The sequence below is a fragment of the Ursus americanus genome, chromosome 17 (genome assembly GCF_024610735.1).
Source record: "Ursus americanus isolate L20-20 chromosome 17, mUrsAme1.1.p, whole genome shotgun sequence".
Classification (NCBI taxonomy): domain Eukaryota; kingdom Metazoa; phylum Chordata; class Mammalia; order Carnivora; family Ursidae; genus Ursus; species Ursus americanus.
Window position 1 is genome coordinate 31,832,264 of NC_142143.1, and position 22,368 is coordinate 31,854,631.

At 33.0% G+C, this 22,368-nt stretch overlaps 1 protein-coding gene across 4 annotated transcripts in view; it reads left to right on the forward strand.

Annotated features, from left to right (window-relative positions):
* The window catches only part of MGAT4C (MGAT4 family member C), a 710,947-nt gene that overhangs the window by 310,871 nt on the left and 377,708 nt on the right, over positions 1 to 22,368 (forward strand). For 2 of the 4 annotated variants that reach the window (XM_087868878.1, XM_087868879.1), the window contains exon 3: positions 6,009 to 6,119. In XM_087868878.1, the coding sequence (XP_087725004.1) occupies positions 6,036 to 6,119 (84 nt within the window). In that variant the 5' untranslated portion in view covers positions 6,009 to 6,035. Of the gene's footprint in view, positions 1 to 6,008; positions 6,120 to 22,368 lie in introns of those variants that run through there. The other 2 variants (XM_087868884.1, XM_087868883.1) reach the window with 2 other exon arrangements.

Genomic DNA, 22,368 nt, shown 5'->3' on the forward strand with positions numbered 1-22,368 from the left:
CAGCAGATTCCCTGCTGAGCCTGGAGCTTCATGCGGTCTCCATCTCAGGACCCTGAGATCATGACCTGAGCTGAAACCAAGAGTCCAATGCTTAACTGATTGAGCCACCCAGGCTCCCCTTTCTCCTCCCTCTGAGTGTTTACTTTTGGGGTCCTGACTATTTAAAGAGATCTCTTTTTTTCCCCCTAAATAAATATTGAGGAAGACTATAAATCAAGCCTACCTAAAACAATAAAAGTTATAATGAGATCAAACTCTGGTCAATCCCCGTGCTTCTTACTGAAAGCAATTCTGTTAAGCTTGTTTCTTTTTTTAAAAATATAACTGATGTTTATGCAATGCAATGATTTTATTTAGTAGTAAATAATAATCTTTAAGCTTTTATAAGTTTATTGACACACTTCTTGTTACTTTAAGTTTTTGCCGAGTATTTCTGGACATTGTTTTTTACTCAGACCAAAATGGTCATTATAATCATCAGTTATTTAAGCAGAATTCTGTTCATTCAGAAAAACGGCACTCTTTGGAATACTGTTTTTGCTATAGGGCCAGTGTTCTACAATAGCTCTTCTCCTTGGTATTATTCATCTTTTATTCATTTCATATCATTATATTCCAAAATTATCTACTATTTAAAACACTAGTGCTGCATGGCCAAAAATCACCTTGGTATTAGTGCTTAATGTGATAATAAGTATTTAGATTATAACATATTTTATGTGTTACATATGATGCTTCCATTTACAATGTGTAAAGGTCTATTCTAGGCACTTCATCTTCATTATCTTATGGTCTCCTCAAAGTCAGGAAGTTGAGTATTACCATCTCCTTTCATAGATGAGGAAAAAGAGGCATGGTACCAATATATAACTTGCAAAAATTGAGATATATTCAAGCCTGTTTCTATATCACTATGATACCCACATTTTTCCCAAACATGACTAATTGTATCCATAAATATCAGAAGAATGGGTTACATGATTAGCTTAAGCCCTGATGTCAATTTTCATCTTATTGTGTAAACAGTAGATAAAATAGAAAATAATACATAGATACATACATATTAATAATGTGAGGAAAAAAGTAACAAGATAATATAAATGGTAAGATGCTATTTTTTCACTATTTTTCTGTTAAGACACTGACTTTGTAAATCTATACAAAAAAGCAAGTTTATTTCTCTAAGTCAGAACCTCAAGAAGTTTCATAAACGGAAAATGTAAAATGAATACAGAGTAATGTCTGTGCTCTAATGGTGTATTATTTTAAGAAATCAAATGCATTATTTCTCTTGACAATGTCATCTGAAGCAGCCTTCCTGAAATAAGTAATTATTCAAATGGCTACTTTCCTACTGGAACATTTTAACCTTATCTTCCATAGGATTTATTTTCATTATCAAGATAAAATGTAATATTGCCTTAGCACTACATTTCCACAAACATTTTAAATCTGTTCTTTAGAACATATATCACAATTATTTTATTACATCTTTATATATATGTATATATGTATATATGTATATGCTATGTTATATATACGTGTGCATGTTTATATATATGCATATATATGTAAAAAGTTATACTGAAACATATCCAGAAAAGTACAAACTCTTATATGAATAACTTAGTGAATTTTCACAATGAACGTATCTCCATATGTAAATATAACCTTAACAGGAAAGGAAATATTACTGATATCTCAGGAAACTATTTTGTATCTCTTCCTAATCATAATCCTCAATTTACCTCAATAATAATAATAATAAGTAATCAGTAAACTGACATCTATTATCATAAATTAGTTTTGACCATTTTTGAACCCAATATAAATGGAACTATACAAGATATATTATTTGTATATAATGTCTTTTCTCAGCATTACGGTTAAGAGACTCAGCTGTGTTATGTATAACAATAGTTTGTTACTTCTCATTGATGTATTTTATCACATTATATGAATATTCCAAAATGCATTTATTCATTTTACTGCTGGACATTTTGATAGTTTTTAGTTTTTGGCTATTGCTGATGGACTTTGGACAGTTTCCAAATTTTTACTCTGGCTCTGAGTAGATGCATATTTGCCTCAATTTGCCCATACTTTTCCAGAAACACCTCTGCTGTGTTAGGTTTTAATCACTTGCAGTAGAATTTCTGAACAACCGTCTGCATTACTTACAATGTTGACAGGATTGTGTGGGAGCAGAAGTGCTGATTGAAGAAGGGACAGTTTGTTTATGCAGGAACTGTAAGCAATTTAAGGTACATCTTTTGATGCCTATGCATATACTTTAAAGTATAAAACCGGGGGTGTAGTTGTTGGATCATAGGGTAAGGATGTTTTCAGCTTCAGTGTATACTACCAGTTTGTCAAAGTGCTGGTGCCAGTTTGCCAGACTTTAAATGTATAAGAGCTCCACTTGCTTTACATTCTCTCCAAAATATTGAAATAATGTTTTAGATATTTTACTCACTATGGTGAGCATGCATTTCTCTGATAAGAAATAATGTTGAGCACTCCCTCATGTGGTATTGGCCATTTGGATATCCTCTTTTGTGAAGTGCCTACAAATATTTTTGACTTTAAACATCAGATAGACAATCGTGTTCTAATTAATTTTAGGAGTTTTATTTATGTTTATTATAAATGTTATTATCTCAGTAAAATTGACATAAATTGAACTGTACATATTTAAAGTATGCAATTTGATTACTTTTGACATACACATACATTCGTGAAATGATCGAGATAATCAGGATAATGAACTCATCTTTTATCCACAAAAGTTTCCTTAAAATCCTTGGCTGTCCCTCATACCAGTTCTACCACCCTCTTTTCTTGTCTCCAGGCAACAACTGATCTGCTTTCTATCACTATAAATTAGTTTGCATTTTTGGAATTTTATATATGAATGAAATCACACAGTATGTCATGTTGTGTATCTTTTTTCACTAAGCATAATTCCTTAGAGACTCATCTGTGTCATTGTATATATCAGTAGATCATTGCTATTGGGGAGTTGTTTAATGGGTATAGAGTTTCAGTTTTGCAAGATGAAAACATTCTGAAGATGGATGCAGAATAGTGTGAATATACTTAACACTGCAGAACTGTACACTTAGCAATAGCTAAGATAGTAAGTTTTATGTTAAACATTTTTAACCAATAAAAAATAAAATTAAAAAGCCCCTTTGCTTTTCAGCTTTAAATAATTGGCAAATTTTACTAAAATAAGGAAGACTGGAAGGGTGAGATTTGCAAAGACATGACAAAATCAATTGCTCTGCTTCTATCATGTTTGAATTTTAAAATGCCTGTTAGAGAGCCAAGACTTGAGATCAGTAAGCAGATGGAGTATCCCACTTGGAGAACAGTGGAGAGGTCAAGCTGCAGTTATATATTTGGTAGTCAAAAGGATAGACATTCTTTAAAGCCATAGACCTAAATAAGAACATCTATAGGGAATGTAAACTTGAGAAGACAAAGGAGTCCAGGACCAATCAAGGAGTAGTCCAATCATTATTCAGGCAGAGGAGGTGAAGCCAGCAAATGAACCTGGCAATGAAAGGTCTGCAGGTTAGGGAAACATCATAAGAAGGTGGCATCACTAAAGCCAAGAGAAGACAGTGTTGCAAGAAGGAATTAGTTAACTGAGTTGACACCACTGAGAGATGGGGCAAGATGGGATTTATTTTAATGGTTTGATGGACCGTCTGTGAGACTTGGTTGGAAAGGAATTGGAAAGTGTGAAAGTAGAACTTTCAAAATTTTTTTCAATAAAGAAATATGGTGACAAGAGGAAGAAGTGGGGGTGGTGGGAAGGTTTTATCTTTAAATACAGGGAAATATTTAAAGCAGGTTTTTAAATGCCAGAGAATGTTCCCTGTAAGAGGGAGTAATCTGACGTGGATGAGAGGAATTAGCACAAGAGAGTTCCCTGAACATCTGAAAAAGTTCATGGGTAAAGTTAAAAGGAGTTTGGTAGATAGTTGGGTTAATCTGGATGAGTTGGAAACTCCTGTATGGTGAATACTATTTTCTCAGTGAAGAAAATGTAAAACAATCCTATCCATTGTCATTAGGAAGATTGAAAATAACAAGAAGAAAGAGAAGGTATTTCTCTTGTGCACCACTACATCTTAAAAACTTGACTTTACCTTGTAGATACTTAATAGGTAGTTCTTAAATTTTAAAAAAAAATGTTTAAAAGAAAATCATAAAGAATTATCTTTTTGAAGTTCATTTGCAAATCATTTCCAAAATCATTGTGCCTAGAATGATCTTCTTTAGGTTTCTCAATGTATCACAGCTGCAAATACATGATAATAATTCTCTAAATATTTGTTCCCGTTTCCAGTGAGCAAGCTAACTCACACAAACTTTGTTGTTGTTGTTGTTGTTGTTGTTGTTTTACTCTTAGATATATTGTTTTTGAAGCAATGGTTTTAGCACATAGTTGAACAGCATCAGAAGGCACTAGCTTAAGAATTTCCTGTTGTAATTTATCAAATTACTCCTTCCTGAGCCTTATTTTTCTCATGTGTAAAATGGAGAATAGTAATGCCCTCTTCACAATTCTGATGAAAGAATTAAATGAAATGTTAGTGGAAAGTTTTATAAAGGCAAATGTTATATTAAGCTAATAGTTCACTGATACAAACCTTAAAAAAAAAAAAAACAGTATATAGGGCTTCTTCCTCCACACCCTGCATCTCCACGTAGTATAATGAGAAGATTAGTCATCTGTGCTCATAGAAGAGTAGTATATATTTGTCCGTGGTAATCTGAATTATAATCAAAATCTTTAAATGGCACTGATATCTACAAATATGAGTAAGGAATATTCAGCATTCAAACTTTTAGATTCCTTTAATTTAAAGATGCTACTTAATAAGACTCCGCAATACATAGAGTTATACCCTTGTAGGGTATCTAAAATTTTACTTGCTTCTAGGAGACATATCTTATAAATTGTCCCTATTTGGTATTTTTAAATATTGATGCAGTCATAGTTTGTATATTCCTAAACTGTTTTGTTGTACTTGTTTAATGTGTGTGATGAAAAATAAGCTATCATATATAAAAATGCAAAAAAATTCCAAAACCCTTCTACATGTTTTTTTTTTTAATGGTGGCATTGCTGATAACTGTTAACCAGGCTTTATACACATGGGAAGCAAGGCAAAGATGATACTCTCATGTAGTTGAAAGATCAAAGTATTGCTGAGATGGTTATAAGAAGTAGTACAATTTGAGAGCGTATTTTTCATTGAGATTTATTTTTTTGATCTAGTGATCACATTTTCTTGGTAATAGCAATATGCCATTCATAGTTACAATCACGTAATGCTCTCATAAAAATTGAATGTTTAAAAATAAGAAAAAAGCCCAGGTTTGTGATGCCTCCATTAGTCCCATAAAAATTAAAGGATTTGATTGAGTCTGGACACAAGTTTGGGCAAAGGAACAGTGGACTATTTAACATGACTTAGAAATGCAACACAGTTGGTCTCAGACTCTAGGGTATATTATAGGCATTATTGATGTGGCTTCTGTGCAAAGTAGAGATGTGGAATGTTCACTTGACTTTTATCAAATAGTGAATGAAAGAGACTTAAAATTACTGATATCTCATTCACATGTAAATAATGGGCCAAATATTGTCATCTTTAAAAATAAAGACATATGGATGCCAAGTAAATCTATCCGACAACGTCGTCCTGGTTTATTTATTCTTTTTAAGTCTGAACCATGCTTTCACAACCCAAAGGTCTTGACATAGTAGTAGAGCGGACACTGATATTCATGGTCTCTTTTAAGGATATTAATCTCAGCATTGAATAGAGAAAACCAAACAGCAAGATTTGAAAGTAGAAACGTAATTGGCCTGTTTGGAAAAAGTCCACTAGGGTAACAGTGACTAGATTCAACATGCAAGTGCCATCATGATGAATGTTTACAACACTTTTTTGAGAGCCAATTATACCGTTTTTTTGTGTGTGCAGGGACTGGAGATCAGCCAGATCAGTTGTATGCACAAAGCCGCTTTGGATCTGTCTTTTCAAACAAGAGCTGCAGAAAACGTTATAGCAAGGTTGACGCTTTATTCCACTCTGGTAAGAGAAGCTTTCTTTTTCTTTGCTATGGTAAAAGTTTGATAAGAAATCCTTTTACACCATAATGTGGTCAGGGAGAAGAGAAGCTGTTCTATGTTACAAGTCATAAAATGTTTTCTTTTCTTTTGAACTACTTTTTTTTTCAGAATGCTTTTTACCTGTATATTATAGCAAAATAAAACTGAAACACTGAGTCATATTGTACGTGTTAAATTTGTAATTGAGGTAGGAGAGTCTTAAACTATGCTACTGTTGAATGAAATGTGGTGTTATTTCACGTTTTATGCTGTTGATCGCCTGGACAGGACAAAGAGGGGAAGGTCAGTATTTTTCTGATGCCATGGCTGAGTGTGAATCCGTGTTTTTATGTTTTCCCCCGACCCATGATATTATTAATATCCAGCGTCTAACCACCATAAAGCTTCAAGAACCCAACCAAATTTAGCCTTTGGGTTTACTTACAGATATTTCTAATCACCCTAACCTTTCATTTTAAAAATTGGAAAATCTGGAGATAGTATTCTGGGTGAGTTCGTATATTGCTTTTGTCACTTTAGTTTTAAATAATATAACTGTATACATATATACAAGATACATGATTTTGTTTGTCACATAAATTTCTTTGACCTGTAATGTGCCTCAGTATTTCCACAAAAATTTCTACCTCTTAGAAACTTTATCTGAATTCATTTCTGTCTAAAATGACAAGACATACAAACACACACACACGTAACTATGTACAAATATTTGACAGGTACATAATTAATTTTAGATAATGGCAGATTTACACGTTATAGCAATGTAATCCCTAGAGAAGCTTGTAATTTGAAGTTTGCATTTATATAACTCTTCATTTTCTTGGTAAGCATTTGTTCAGAAAACAATGATATAAATACTGAAAAGACTTTACAACCAATCAGCTGTATTTAAAGCTAAATCTATTTCTTAAGTGAACTTGTCCATAGTTTCTTTTTTCAGTAGTTCAATTACATATTAGATTTAATATAAATATCCACGAAATTTTAATCTAAATATTTTATGAATTTACCTGAGTGGTATTTCCAGCTTCAAAGATATAAGCAGCTGGCAATGTCAGTCTGATACGTCACTAATAAATATTCATGCTCATTTGATCATTTTAAATTAGTATTTATTGACAATCTATTTTGCTAAATGTTCAATAGGAGGAAATCTGCAATTTATAAAAGAAATGGAACATATGATATCTGTACAGATTTAATGATGATTCGACAAATGTGCTTGAAAATAACTAATTTATATTACAGTTTGGGCCAAGGACAAATAGGTAAAAGTATTTCACACACAGAAAAAATCAGGGACAACAATAAATGCAATGAGAATTAATTTTTCTGTTTTAAAAATAATTCTACCCTTTAATGCATGAGTCTAAAAAACTGTAGCAATGCCATTTTTTCCCTTTTACCTTCTCTTAAATTATATGTACATTTAATACACTCGTTTGAAGTACTTCAGCTGTGTTTATTATGCTTAAATATAACGACAGCCCTGCCCCTGAAAGATATTCTAGTTTAAGGGGAACTGGGGCAAGAGAATAATAATAGTAATAAATAAAGACCAATTATATCACCAAGAGTCCATAGAGTAAAAGGAAAAAAAGAGAGAGAAAGAAAAAGTCAGTCAACGTTCTGTGGTTTCTGGCCTCTTAAAGAGTGTGCCTTGCCCTTAGTCACATGCAGCTAGCAACAACAGCAAAATGCCCCTATTCTCTGACTTTTGCTCCTTTCCAGATTTTGAAGTAAATCTCAGATGTAAAAAAATATCCTTGTAGGACATGGGGCACCTGGATGGCTCAGTTGATTAAGCATCTGCCTTCAGCTCCTGTCATGATCCCAGGGTCTTGTGATGGAGCCCAGCATCGGGCTGCCTGTTCAGCGGGGAGTCTGCTCCTCCCTCTGCCTCTAACCCTCCCCACCACTTGTGCTCTCTCTCTCTCTCAATTAAATAAATAAAATCTTTAAAAAATATCCTTGTAAGACAACAATCACATTTAATGGCATATGTATCACCATTTCTGTTATTATCTCTGCTATTAGAAACTAAAGTTCTCTCTCTCTCTCTCTCTCTCTCTCACACACACACACACACACACACACATACACACACCCTATTTAGAAGACAGGAAAGAAAAGCAGGTGTAGCACCTCCATCCCCTGATGAGTATGGTACAGCAGGATCTCCCAGAATGTTTTACTCTGAAGCCTTTCCTTGCATTATTCATACCCAAGAACACTGCTTTCTCTATTGTCTCCTATGCAGGTTCCATCCATCCTTTAGGGCTCAGAGTAGAGGCCACTTTACATCTCATATCTTCCCAACAATCACTATATTGTGCACCTTAAATTAATTGAACCATTATATGACAACTATACATCAATATAAATAAATAAACATAAAAATAAATATCAGGAATCTTACAGTGAAGTGTACCAATAGCTAGGTGATCTTTTGATAAAATAAGGATACACTTGACAGGCATATTTGATTTTGGATCAGCCAATAAAATACCTTCCAGCCTAACCATTGTTTGATTAGGTTCTCCCATGTTTTTATTTTACTATTGAATATCACTATATATTATTGAATTTCATAAATTCACTATTTCTTTAAGTATGCAAATTAATGGGGACAAAGAAGGGGAAAATTATATGGAAATAGTAGAATAAACAGATTTTGTTACTCAGGTATTCATACCCTTTAACAAAATAAGTAATAAACAATGAGAGTCAACATACTGCTTGAGAGTCAACATATTGAGAGAAATACTGCAAATGCTAATATAGTTATCTTTATTTTGAGGATTGTGGGATTTGAACAAAGATTCATAATGGACAGCTTTTTCTTTTTTTCCATAACGGACAGCTTTTAATCAAATCGAGAAGAAATGTCTGAGATAGAGGTATAGATATGAAAGTTACAGCAGTCAGTTTCTTTGGGGTTACAATGAATAGAGGAAAAGAAGTTGCCTCAGCCATTCTTGTGGAGAATATATTTCACAATAGAGTTCATTTAAAAGCAAGTATCATTTTTATTGAGGAGTATTAATGATTACATTGTGGATCACTCCAGGCAGTGTTTGGACATTTGTATAGGATTAAAAAAATAACAGAGAAAAAAGACAGAAGATAATGCAGAAATAATGAGAAATTATCAAGAAAGAAAAGAATGACTTGCAACTAATACCTAATGCAACTTATTTTGAAATAGTGAGAATTTCAACAAGGGAAATAAAAGGTCAAAGAAGTTTTGGTCAGTTGCAGGTTAGAACAGAGGAAGAGGAGTACATAGAACACAAGGCTAAATCTGTCTTTAGAAGAAAATTTAAATATTATACCATTTTAATTATAAATGCATAAAAGTTTAGTATCTCTGAAATGTGTATTTATCTATAAAATGTACTTTGATTTATAAATTAAAAATCTCTAAATTAAAATCTCTTTATAATAGGCTTCATTTTGCTTCTGATTGATTTTTCTAGGCATATCATTTCTGCTTTTAATTCAAATATGATTTCTTTAAAATCTAGGTTATATTCTGAATTATAAAGATTTTTTTTCTTACATTTGTTTCAAAGGTGGTTAACCTTATATAATAAATTCTTAGCAAGTAAGTTTATCCACTGGTAGATAAATTAAGGAATTTGTTAGTTATAATAGTAGCACTTTTTGTAGATTCAGGTGAACACTACTGAAGAAAATATAGCATAACTGATCTCTGTTCAAATGAGCTAAGCTGGATTCTGGAGGTGAAGAGAGATATTTTAATTTCTCTAGAAATATCTCGGATACCAGGGGACATGATATGATTTCTCTATAACAGCTATAAGCTAACAAGTGGTTTCCAGAATGTGTAAGTAGATATGGTTTTAATTTTTTTAAAAGCACTAGCACCACCCTAAATATGTATATGTATGTATGTACATATTATGTTTTGTTACATATGATGTATACTATATGTATGTATGTATTTAATAGAGAGAGAGACAGAGATAGGGAAAGAAGGGGGGGGAGCTTGACATTAATCATATAGAGAATAACAACTTAGGCCCAAGAAATAAAAATAAGAAGCACTCTTATTGCCAGATCTCATTGCAAAATATCATGTTATTTAAATATATTTAGATTTGATAACCTGTTAACAAATTGCAACTCATTATATTGTTTCTTTTCTAGTTTCCCTGTGTTTTCTTCATATTTTAACTTTTTTCCACATAAATAAACTATCACATAACACTTCATTCCTTTATCTGAAAATAATAGATATATATGCCTTATATAGCTAAAGATATACTATGAACATATCAACAGACTAGGTATAGAAAGGAAGTTCCTCAACTGGATGAACAACATCTACCAAAAAAAAAAAAAAAACGAAAGAAAAGAAAAAAAATCTACAGGTAACATTGTACTTAATGGGGTTCTGGCTGAGATCTAGAAAAACAAGATATCCCCTCTCAGAACTTCTTAACATCATACTGGAAGTTCTAACTACTACAATAAAACAAGAAATAAAAAAAAGAAAAAAGAAAAGGTATACGTATCGGGAAGTAAGATATAAAATTGTCTTTGTTTGTAGAAGACGTGATTGTCTTTATAGTAAATCCAAAATAATTGGATATAAGATCCTCGGAACTAAGAAGCAATTATAGCAAGGTTGCAGGATATCAGATTAGTATAAAAAAATCAATCAACTTCCTATATACCAGCAATGAACAAATGGACTTTGAAATTAACTACCAATCTACCAAACCCTTGATCTTGGACTCTCAGCCTTTAGATCTGTGAGAAATAAATTTCTGTTTTTTACAGGCCACTCAGTCTATGTTTTTTTTTTTTTATTATAGCTGCTTGAATAAGACAGACTTATTCAAATATACAAATAATTCTTAAAACTCAATAGTAAGAAATGTAACCGCCCAACAAAAAATGAGCAAGAGGACTAAACAGACACCTCACCAGAGAAGATACACAGGTGGCAAATAAGCACGTGAAAAGGTAGTTGGAATGAAAAAGAAAGAATAGGTAGTGACATCATAAATCATAAGGGGTTACAAATTAAAGGAAGATATCACGACACGCCTATTAAAATGGCAAAAATCTAGAACGCTGACAACACCAAATATTGAGGATGTGGAACAACACAACTTTTCATTCATTGTCGGTGGGAATGTAAAATGGCATAGTAACTTTGGAAGATGGTAATCTCTTATAAAATTAAACATGATCTTACCATATGATCCAGCAATCATGGGTTTTTTTTTTTTGTACTTAAACAAAGGAGATGGAAACTTATGTATACACAAAACCAATACACAGATATTTATAGCAGCTTTATTTATAATTTCTAAAACTTGGATGCAGCCAAGATGTCTTTCTTTAGGAGGTGGATAAGTACCCTGTGCTACATCTGAACAAGATAATATTCAGATCTAAAAAGAAATGGGCTATCAAGCCATGAAAAAACATGGAGGCAAGTTCAATGCACATGACTAAGTGAAAGAACCCAATAGGAAAACATACTGTATGATTCAAACCAGATTCTGGAAAAGGAAAAACTATGGAGACAGTTAAAAGATCAGTGATTGCCAGGGGTTAGGAGGAAGGAAGGACTAGGCAGAGCACAAGAATTTTTAGAGTAGTGGAACTATTCTATATGTCACCGTAATGGTGAATACATGTCATTATGCATTTGCCAAAACCCACAAAATGTACAAGTGATAATAATGTGTCAGTGTATGTCTATGGACTGTAACATATACATCACTGGAGCAGGATATTGATATTAGGGGAGGCTGTGCATGTGAAGAGACAAGGGATATATGGAAACTCTCCATACCTTCTGCTCAGTTTTGCTGTGAACCTAAAATTGTTCTAAAAAACAACATGTATTTACTAGGAAAAAAACAGATGAGGAAGAGTGTGAGGCAGCAAATACAGGGCTTGGCTTTATTGTAAATTTACCGCATAGGTATCTTTGCTAATCCTAGAGTCCACCAAGAATGAGCTTGCCATAAGACATTTACTTTGCTGTTCCCTCTACCAAAAACATCATTCCCCCAGATATCCTCATGGATTACTCCCCCATTTTATATATTCACTTCAAGTATCACCTCCTCAGAAAGATTGCTCCAGCTTCCTGCTGTCACTCTAAATACTGTTACCTGTGGTCACTCTATATACTGTTACCACATTTTTTTTCATATAATTTACAACTACTTGATATTTTATTTACTTATTTGCTTTATTTTTCTTTCCTAGAGCATTGAGAGACTAAGTTTAACACTGCGTGGGAAGTGTGTGGTATCTTCAAGAAAAATACGTTTATACTAAATTGATTACCCTAGCTATTCTTTCTTTGTATGGTCTGTTATGTAATTATAGTGACATGTGAGGAACACATAACATCATTTACTTAACCCTAACACTTTATGATTAACACACACACACACACACACACACACACTGTATGACATTTACTTATGAAAGTAAAAAAAAAATTGAGCTTTGTTTTTTCTTCATCCGTTCACATACCTTTTTGTGAGAAAATATTCTACACATGACAAGTATGAATAAACCTGATCCCTGTGATATTTCCCTAGGGAACCTGTACTCATTCATTCCTTTCGATTCTTCAGGCAAGGCTAGTGGTTAAGGCCATGAGGTCCTATGTTTGACAATTTCTGTTTTAAACCAGGCACTTCTCCTTCTTACTGTTTGTGAATTTAGGCAAAAAAAATATAAACTCTCTCATTAATATAATGAAGGTAACATTTCTGTCGCTCTAAAATGATTCAGATTGAATAAGAAAATACATATATAGGGGCGCCTGGGTGGCGCAGTCCTTAGGCGTCTGCCTTCGGCTCAGGGCGTGATCCCGGCATTTCGGGATCGAGTCCCACATCGGGCTCCTCCGCTATGAGCCTGCTTCTTCCTCTCCCTCTCCCCCTGCTGTGTTCGCTCTCTCGCTGGCTGTCTCTATCTGTCACATAAATAAATTAAAAAAAAAAAAAAGAAAAAGAAAATACATATATATCACTAATAAAAATGCCTAGCACAATTTACTGTGAACAGGTTAGTCATTACTATTTTAAGATATTTTGATACTGCAGATATCCCCTGATAATTGTCTTTGCATGTGAATGGTCAAAAGGCGGGGCCACACTTTCTTCCATTTCTAGTAATTTTGTTAGGTAACCATTGCACTAACAATTTTGCGCTTCAGTTTTAATAACCATCATTCTCATTGTCAGTCTGTCCCTAAATATTGATATGTTCATTTCCTTTGTCACATTCGACTAACACCATGCTATATAATCAATACTAAGTTTTACGACTTCTTGTTCTCAAAGTATCTCCTGATTCGTGTTTTCCATTGCCATTAATTTACCCTGAGAAGTACCTTTATAAAAATTTCTCATCTATATTGTTCAAAAGTCCCTAATCTATTCTTATGTGTTTGCCCATATCAAGTCACCCAACTTAGCCACTAATCAACCACATGTACTATCTCAAAGGAATGTTCTTTCCCCCCCTTTTTGCAGTAATTTAAATGCAGTAGGTTGGTGAGATTCCTCCTAACTTTAACATTTGTAGTTTCTATCAAAGTATTTGTAGTTGATTCCTACAGTCACTGTCATGTTGGAATTTATCATCTCTGCTCCACATATTTCAATTTCCTTTTGGTACCAGCAAGCTAGCCAGAATCTACCCTTTTCTTCTTGTGGTGGTGGCAGAAATGTGAGAGAACAAGCCCAAGAACTTCTCAAGCCTTCTCAAGCTTTTAGAGTAGTCACTAACATTGTATTGGCCAAAGCAAGTCATGACCAAGCCCAAAGTAAAGAGGCCTGACACTATTTTCTGCCCATGGATATTGGGGGAAGGAGAAGATACTTATTTTCAAACAACAATCTAATACCCCTGCTATGTAAAGAAATGCTTAGAAATTCTATTAATATTATTTTATTGTTATAAAAGCTGTATATCAGTGATATCAAGAATATCACAATCTGGGGATGCCTGGGTGACTCAGTCAGTTAAACATCTGCCTTCAGCTTGGGTCATGATCCCAGGATCCTGGGATCGAGTCCCACACTGGGCTCCATGCTCAGTGGGGAGTCTGCTTCTTCTCTGCCCCTCCCCCTCTGCTCCTGCTCTCTCCCTCTCTCTCTCTTGCAAAAATAAATAAATAAAATTGTTTAAAAAAAGAATATCATAATCTAAAAACTTCATGTGAGAAAGTTAAAAGAACCAATATTAATCTATTAGCTAGAATGTAATTTTTAATTTTTATATTATAGTAATAGTGACATAAACAGTGGAAAAACTTTTTCCATGTATGTTACAAATATTTTTTTCATTTTTCTTTACTTTTAATTCACATGAAGTATGTTTTGGAGTATAGAAAATTAAATATTTTCTCCAAAAATAGTAATGTAATTTTATCAATTTAATTCAATTTTTGTTTTGTTTTAAGGTGGGTTTTTTGTTATTGTTTTTTAGACTTCATTGGAAAGGACTTTCCTAACTACAGTCAACTCCTTCAGGGTGTCTGCATCATTTTGTAATTTTCCTACAACACTTTAAGTTACTTTTTTTTTTTTAAGATTTTATTTATTTATTTGACAGAGATAGAGACAGCCAGCGAGAGAGGGAACACAGCAGGGGAGTGGGAGAGGAAGAAGCAGGCTCATAGAGGAGCCTGATGTGGGGCTCGATCCCATAATGCTGGGATCACGCCCTGAGCTGAAGGCAGATGCTCAACCGCTGTGCAACCCAGGCGCCCCCCATAAGTAACTTTGAATTTATTTGGCTGAACTTTTTCAAGTTAAAACAAATTCATTTTCCAAAGATTTAATGTTTCCTCATATATTAAGCACATATCTTCTGTGAAATATATTTCACTTTCCAGATGTTAAGCATAGAATATAATAAATTGAGAAATAATCCTTTAGAAAAGAGAATATTATTAAAAGACAGAACAATTTGTAAGATAATCCATGCATGCAGGGAGTTGCATATTTGCCTATATACGATTTTTAACTTTATTACAAAGTTAATCTATGGCTTTTCCTACTAACAAAGCAATATTTATTCTGCAAACAATTTATTTATGTTTTTCTAAGCACATATGTTTTAATATTGGTACACTTTATTTCGAATTTTAAAAAGTAATAGCAAATAATAAAATAAAATAAAAATTAAATGTAAAGTAAAATCCCATATTTGAGATATGTGTGTGTGTGTATATATATATTTTTTTCACTCCAATTCATGGGATATATAATTTAATTCATGACCAAGCTAGATTTAGGATTTTGAAAACATATTATTGAAAAATAAATAGGATGTGGAATTTTAAAACCTGTATGCAACTACCTATCTATATCTCTCTTTTAAGTATAATGCATGTTGGGCCAATTTATCCTGGTTATCTCAAACTCTCATTCATATATTTATGAGCGTTTTTTCAGGTTGTTCTTGGTAGCAAAATAAGTAATCTGATGTACTTAGTACTCAACAGAATTTAAGATTACTGTCAACTTGAAATATTATTTACTTACACACATAAATATATATAAAATATCAGATTGATAGGTAGATAGATGATAGGTCGACAGATGGATAGATAGATAAAATATTTTATATTAGATGTCCTTTTGACAAGATGTCACTAATTTTATGCCCTGAAAAGTAAATGACTGTATGAAGAGCATTACCTAATTCCTTGCTCCTCAGATTAGATTTACTGATAAATAAAAAGAATCAGAATTTTTTAGTATCAGGATCTTGATGCCTAGTTCTTTACTGTGCCAAGCTGATGGGACTTTCCAGCACTTTTGTGAATGACCTGGCAATGGAACTGAGCCTTAACCTTCAGAGATTCATTTCTGTTACATGGCCCAGGCCTGTTCTCTGCAGGTGCATATTTAAGAGCAAGTACATTAGAATCAGGCAGCCTTAATTCAAAACCGAGTTCCATCACCTACCAGTTGTAAAACTTGAACGATTACTCTAACCTCTATCCACCTGTGTTTTCCTTATCTCTAACATGGAAGTAATAACATCTATTTTATAGGATTAAATGAGATAATCTAGGTAAAGAATTCAGTCTTGAATTATATATAATACATGCATTTCCTATTTCTGTAACCTGACATAAAGTAATTTGTCACAGAGATATTATACTATATTAGCTTTTAAATATTCTATGTGAATGAAAAGTTCACCTTTTGTGACATTTTAGAAAACATATGGCAATCAGATATTTTACTTCCACCAATATAAATGGAACAGAATTGTCTATTATTGGACAATTAAAAATATGACTACTAGGGATACGAAAACTTCTCCTCCTGAGTGTATAGAAGAGTCTGAACATGTGCAAGTGCATGTGTGTGTGTGTGCGTGTGTGTGTGTGTGTGTGTGTGCAAGGGGCTGGGAGAACAACAAAAATATTTCCATAGTAAAAAAATACGTTCAGTCAGTCAAGTACAGGTTTTGTAATATTAAACACTTTATTTTTGAAGGGACAGAAAGTGAAAAGCAGAAAAAATATATTTTAAAATGTTAAAATATCTGTAACTGTATTAATGTAATAATTATAATGATATTGTATGTAGTACTACCTACCTATCCTGTAACTAGATAGTCAAAGTCAGGACTGCAAGTATGAAGTATATATCTATTTATGGTCCATATCCTACCACAAAGAAATGTAGACTGAGAACATGAGAGTTGTATGCTAAAGGAAGAAGGTGGCCTCTCCTTACAAAACACAGTCCTCTTCTTTCCTTAAAATTTATAGAATAAAGCTGTAAGAATAGTATCCTGAACCTATGATTGCCTGTCTTTCTTCAATACCTCCTGCCTCTGTTAGCTCACTTTAACTAGGCATAGACTCATTAAATATGGACAGTTCTTTGCATATCAGTTATACCTCAATAAAGCTATTTTTAAAATAAGATGTGGACACTTGAATAGCATAAGAAAGTCTACATATAATTTTTATACTTTATATGTGAAATTTACCTGAGATGATATAATTACAGTGTCTGGTACCTTATAAATGATCAATAAATTAGAATTTTATTGTGATATTATACTTCCTCTTCTACTCTTCTTAATATCTAACAGTAAGGCAGCAGGCTTTTGAGGCACTGGGTGAAGGAATGGCAACATAAGATTTTCCTTTTGTAAAAAATGAAAAGAGACACTAATGATCTAAGGACAGTGCTGAAATAGAAAAGAGCCAGAAAGTCATTGACTGTGATAGACTACATATTTTGAATTGTTAGGGACAGGTGCCATGATATATTGCTTATCTAGATGAGTGTCTAATAGGTGGTGTCCATCTAATATTGAGAAAATAGTTATAAAATGTCCTCATAAGATATTTAAATATATGTATGCATTTACATAGCTTGCTTCTATTATGGAAAGAGGAAAAAGTTTTGCATTTTTATTTACTTGATTGAGATAAAATATATAAGAAGCATACCACGGAACAAACTATATAGTTATTGATATAGGTATTGATTATTATTATTGCTATCATTAATTTAATTAACACTCCTTAAATTATGCAGAGACAGAAAGGCATTTGTAAGTTCTCCTATAAATAGAAGAAAGCTTTGTTGTACAAATGCAAGTTTAATATCCATCCATTGACCTTGGAAAAAACCCAAGGTATTGGTGAAGTTATATGTATGTGATACTTCCATATTTTTATATATTTTTATTGGAGAAGGTATCATTATGTAATTTTATTGGTTGGTTGATGCAAGACACTGTAGAACTTGGAGCAGAAGTGTAAGAGAATGGACTCAGTGCTATCTAAACTTGCCACTGTCAGTATTCACATTGTCAAATACACGTGTAATATGTAAAACAATTTTGAAAATATCAAGCCAGTACATATATTTCTCGTTCTTCTTAAATTATAAGGAAAGTCTGCATGCCATAATGTCCAAACCATAAGAGGTGGAGCTGCTACTTTGCTGCCTTGGCTTAAATTCAGCTTCTATCACTAATGACTATGTATCTTTGAAAAGTTACTTGATTTCAATGTGCCTCACTTATCCTCTATAAAATAGATGTAATAATAGTACCTACTTTGCTGAGTTGTTAATTAAAAGATTTAATAAACATGTTCTTAGTGCCTGGCATAAGACATTAAGCTCTGTGTAGGTGTTTAATGATGGTGATGATGATGCACACGCCCAGCCAGTCCTCACTCACAGATGCTTCAGGGACTGAGAAGATACAGCCTAGAACATCCAGTTCTCAGTTCCGTCAAATTAGTTTGGTAAATCAATCAGAGAAGAGGTAAGCTGGAAAACTAATCATCGAATATAGTAATAATAATAACAACAGTATAGTCCTAAGTTCTCTTTTAAAATAAAGGAAAAATTTGTATGAAACTTTGCTCCAAGCTAAAGCGAGAATGCTGTGCACAACATAAGAGAAGTTCTAACCAACTAGAAAGAGAATAGTACATTTCCACTGATTGCTGCAGGAAAATGTGGGCAGAACCTAAAGAAAAGGGCTCATTAAACCTCTTAATCATAAGAAACATTATTGTTATTCCCCTTTTACAGATGAGGAAATAGAGGTTTTAAGGATGCTAATATGTAGTAGAAATGGGTCTGGAACCTTTTTTTTTTTTTTTTTTTACTTAAACTCGGTGTTCCAAACACTTATTTCCTTCTATGTTTTATTATATATGTCGAGTATCCAAAATCTAAGCTGTGATGAGAGAAACTTGTCATGTCTTACATGCTAACACAAATATTCACATCCATTTTTCATGATTTGCTAATCTACACTATTAATTTTGATTTTTATATAACTCGAGTGAAAGTGGAAAGTTTTAAATCCAGAAAGCATAGGTCTATGTATTTTCCCTTTGCTCTGTATCTTTGACGCTCCTTTTCTAAATATCTATCTTGCGTGGTGAATGGTCCAAAGTGGACACATACTTACAATGACCGTCCACACATTGACTCTCTCAATATTGAGGAGAGAGAGAGTGCTAATCCCAATGTGAAGACCCATGCTAATAATTTTCAATACATTTAGGGATAGATATTTTAACACTTAAAGATTTGTATTTCCCTGGTTTTTACTCTCAATCCCTTCTCCTATGAGGCTTTTTCAGAATCATTAAACTTCTATTTATTAAATGTAATGTAATTACAGCACGCCCCCTGATTCTTTATGTACATATGTGTGCATACATGCACACACATGTGCACACATGTACTCAATAGGGGAAGATATCATATAATTGATTGCCAAATTCTTAGTTGTTCCGTTGCAGAAAATTCCATTCATGTTGATAGAACTAAAAAAAAAAAAAAAAAAAAAAAAAAAAAAAAAAAAAAAACCAAAAAACGGTTGCCATATGTTTTCTGAAACTTCCCAAAGACATTTTTTTAATTTAAATAGAATATTTACAGGCTGATACAATATTAAAACTCTGGCTTAAATATTTTTATTTCAGGTTAAATTCCAGTAAGCAGAAAATAATGCTGCTTTAAAGCTTTTAAAACATTTCATATTTAATAGTATTTTATTTACTTTACCCTGACCATACATATAGTAAAACATAATATTTTGACACTAATAGAAAATATTTTTATGGTCTTAAAACATTTGTTAACTAATGTAGTAAAGTTAGGAATAATTTACATCCAAACAAACTTAGTATAAGCAGAGTTTACAAAGGAAATCTCATAAAACAGAGTGGATCTTCTAATTCTCCTGCATCTTTCTTATAGCTATGCTTAGAGACCATTTTATTCTCATGTTTTTGCAGATTACTTTCTGCCCATTGTCCATTTTTCTCCCTGCATTGCACAACAAAATAAATAGGTGATAGCTCTCAGCACTTGACACTGGTAGGAAGGATTAACAGGAATGTTGACTTTGACAAATCAGATATATTAAGCCTTTGCTGGAGGGACCCACTGCAGAAAAGCTGGTTTGTCATTATAACCAAGATACTGTTTGCTTTTTTTCCAAAAACAAACAAACACTTTTCATTATAGTGTATTAAAATGGAACCTAATTACCCACACACCTGAATTTTAAATTATTTTGCAGTATCCTTTTCGGTTTTGTAACATTATGCAAAACATTGACCCATACCATTTCATAAAGAGAAAATACAGATTTTGTGTTTCATTTCAAATGAGAATTACTATGGGCATAAAAATTGATTTTAAAATACTACCTCTTTGACACATAAGTTCCTTGTTGACCAGATTTATACTCCATTGCGGCCTTATAACCATAGCTATTGGTGTGTTTGTGTTTTCATATGCTATACCAATTTTTAAGATTGTTGAGAGTTGAAAAATATTTTTCTAAATGTGTATTGATGTTCTTTTAACTGAACTGTAAGTTTTGAAGAGAAATTGATTTCTCTTCAATTCTATTTTTAATGGTTAAGGCAGCTACCTAGGGCTTCTCACAATTCCAAAGGTCTGAACATTAGCAATATATCTGCTGATAGTATTTTGTACTTCAGTTTACTGTGTTTAAGAGTGGGAGAAAAGAGGGATAGAGTTGATGGAAAGGCACGTTTGAGAAGAGTGTTTGAGGGGTAAAATGTTTAATATAAACTCTATCTCCATTTATCGTAGTGTTGTTTGTGGGTCCTTGACTTCTGTCATTCTGTCATTTTGTGCCATACTAGCTCTTCTTTGAAAAGAAACCCTGATTATAAGCCTTGATTCAAGAAAAATCATATTTTATACTAAACCATTAGTAGATGATTTGGTTTCTCTTCCTGCACTAAATTATTAATAGTGACTCTTGCAAATGACTTGCAGATAAAGACTTGTGACTTCTGCTGATGCTTCATATTTATATATTTTATATTTTCTTGAATCTGTGCCAGATATACTTACATATGTTATATGGGATTTGTATTTTTCTCCTTATATTTTAGATTTGGTCTTAGACCTAAAGTATTTGAAAAAGTATAAGTTTTCTTGGTGAATTGTGAAATCTGGATTTGGGGAATAATATCTTTCTGGAAGGCTATTCAGGATAAATTACTATATACAGTAGATAGGTTTTGAGAACCAAATAAATGAGCCTCAGCTGAAGTCCGCACTTAAAGATTAATGATAGGTATGATAAATGTAGTGAGGGCCTAGTTTCTGGAAATCTAAATATTGAAGTCACTATACCAGTGTGGGTTAGAGTAATTATCTTAAACATAGACATGTCTTAAATTTTTTTAGTATAATTGAGCATCTGGTCTTGATGCTAATACATAAAAGTGCTTTCTTTTACTTCTGCCATGTAAAGACTCTCAAAGAAGGATAAAAAAGACCCAAGTTTGAAATATATTCTATCCAACGGAACTCTTCAGATTCTGACCCAAATTACATTTCGTTTTGTTCTCTCACTATGAAAATAATCTTGAAATGTGTTCCAGTTTGAAGGGATAGTCAGAGCTTCAACCTACCTCTGAGTTGACAGTCATTCAGATTTTACCAGACAAAAATTACCAAGTAAACATCTATACACGGGCTTTTTATGGCCAATTTTTTCAGGTAGTAGGCCCGATGGAATTAGATCATATTTCTAATCTAGAGTGATTCAAAATTCAAGTTCTTGTACACCACCCTAAAGCACAATGTGGTTTGTAAATATTGCCCATTTTTACATGATTTATTTCTGTGGAGAGAGACTGGTAATTTTTAGAATTTACCTAGATAGTGACTTCGTATTGTAAGCTGTTAAAACATGGCTCAGCCTATTTTGTAGTACTATAAATTTTGCTCAGATTTAGAGAATTTGTGAATAGGCTTGCTACCTATAAATTAAACAGTAAACCCTTGTAAAATATATTTTCATCAGTATCTACATGAATAAATATAGAGGTTCGGAACCAGACTTAAAATAGTTAACTTTAAAATAAGGCAGGGGAGGGAACGTTATTGGCAATTCCTTCCCTAAAGGGAACATGGAACAATGTCATATGTATCCCTTTTCTCCTCATATTTGTGTCTCTACCCAACCCATACATACAAATGGTCTCCGCTCTGGTTTTCCACGTCCTAGTATAACTCACTTGATAAAGCAAAAATTCCCCTTCTTTCTCCCAGTACCACCACCAACACCCTGCACCCTATCATAACCACACTGATTGCTTGAGCATTAAGGGCTTGTGCTCCTTTTATTACCCAAGTACCACA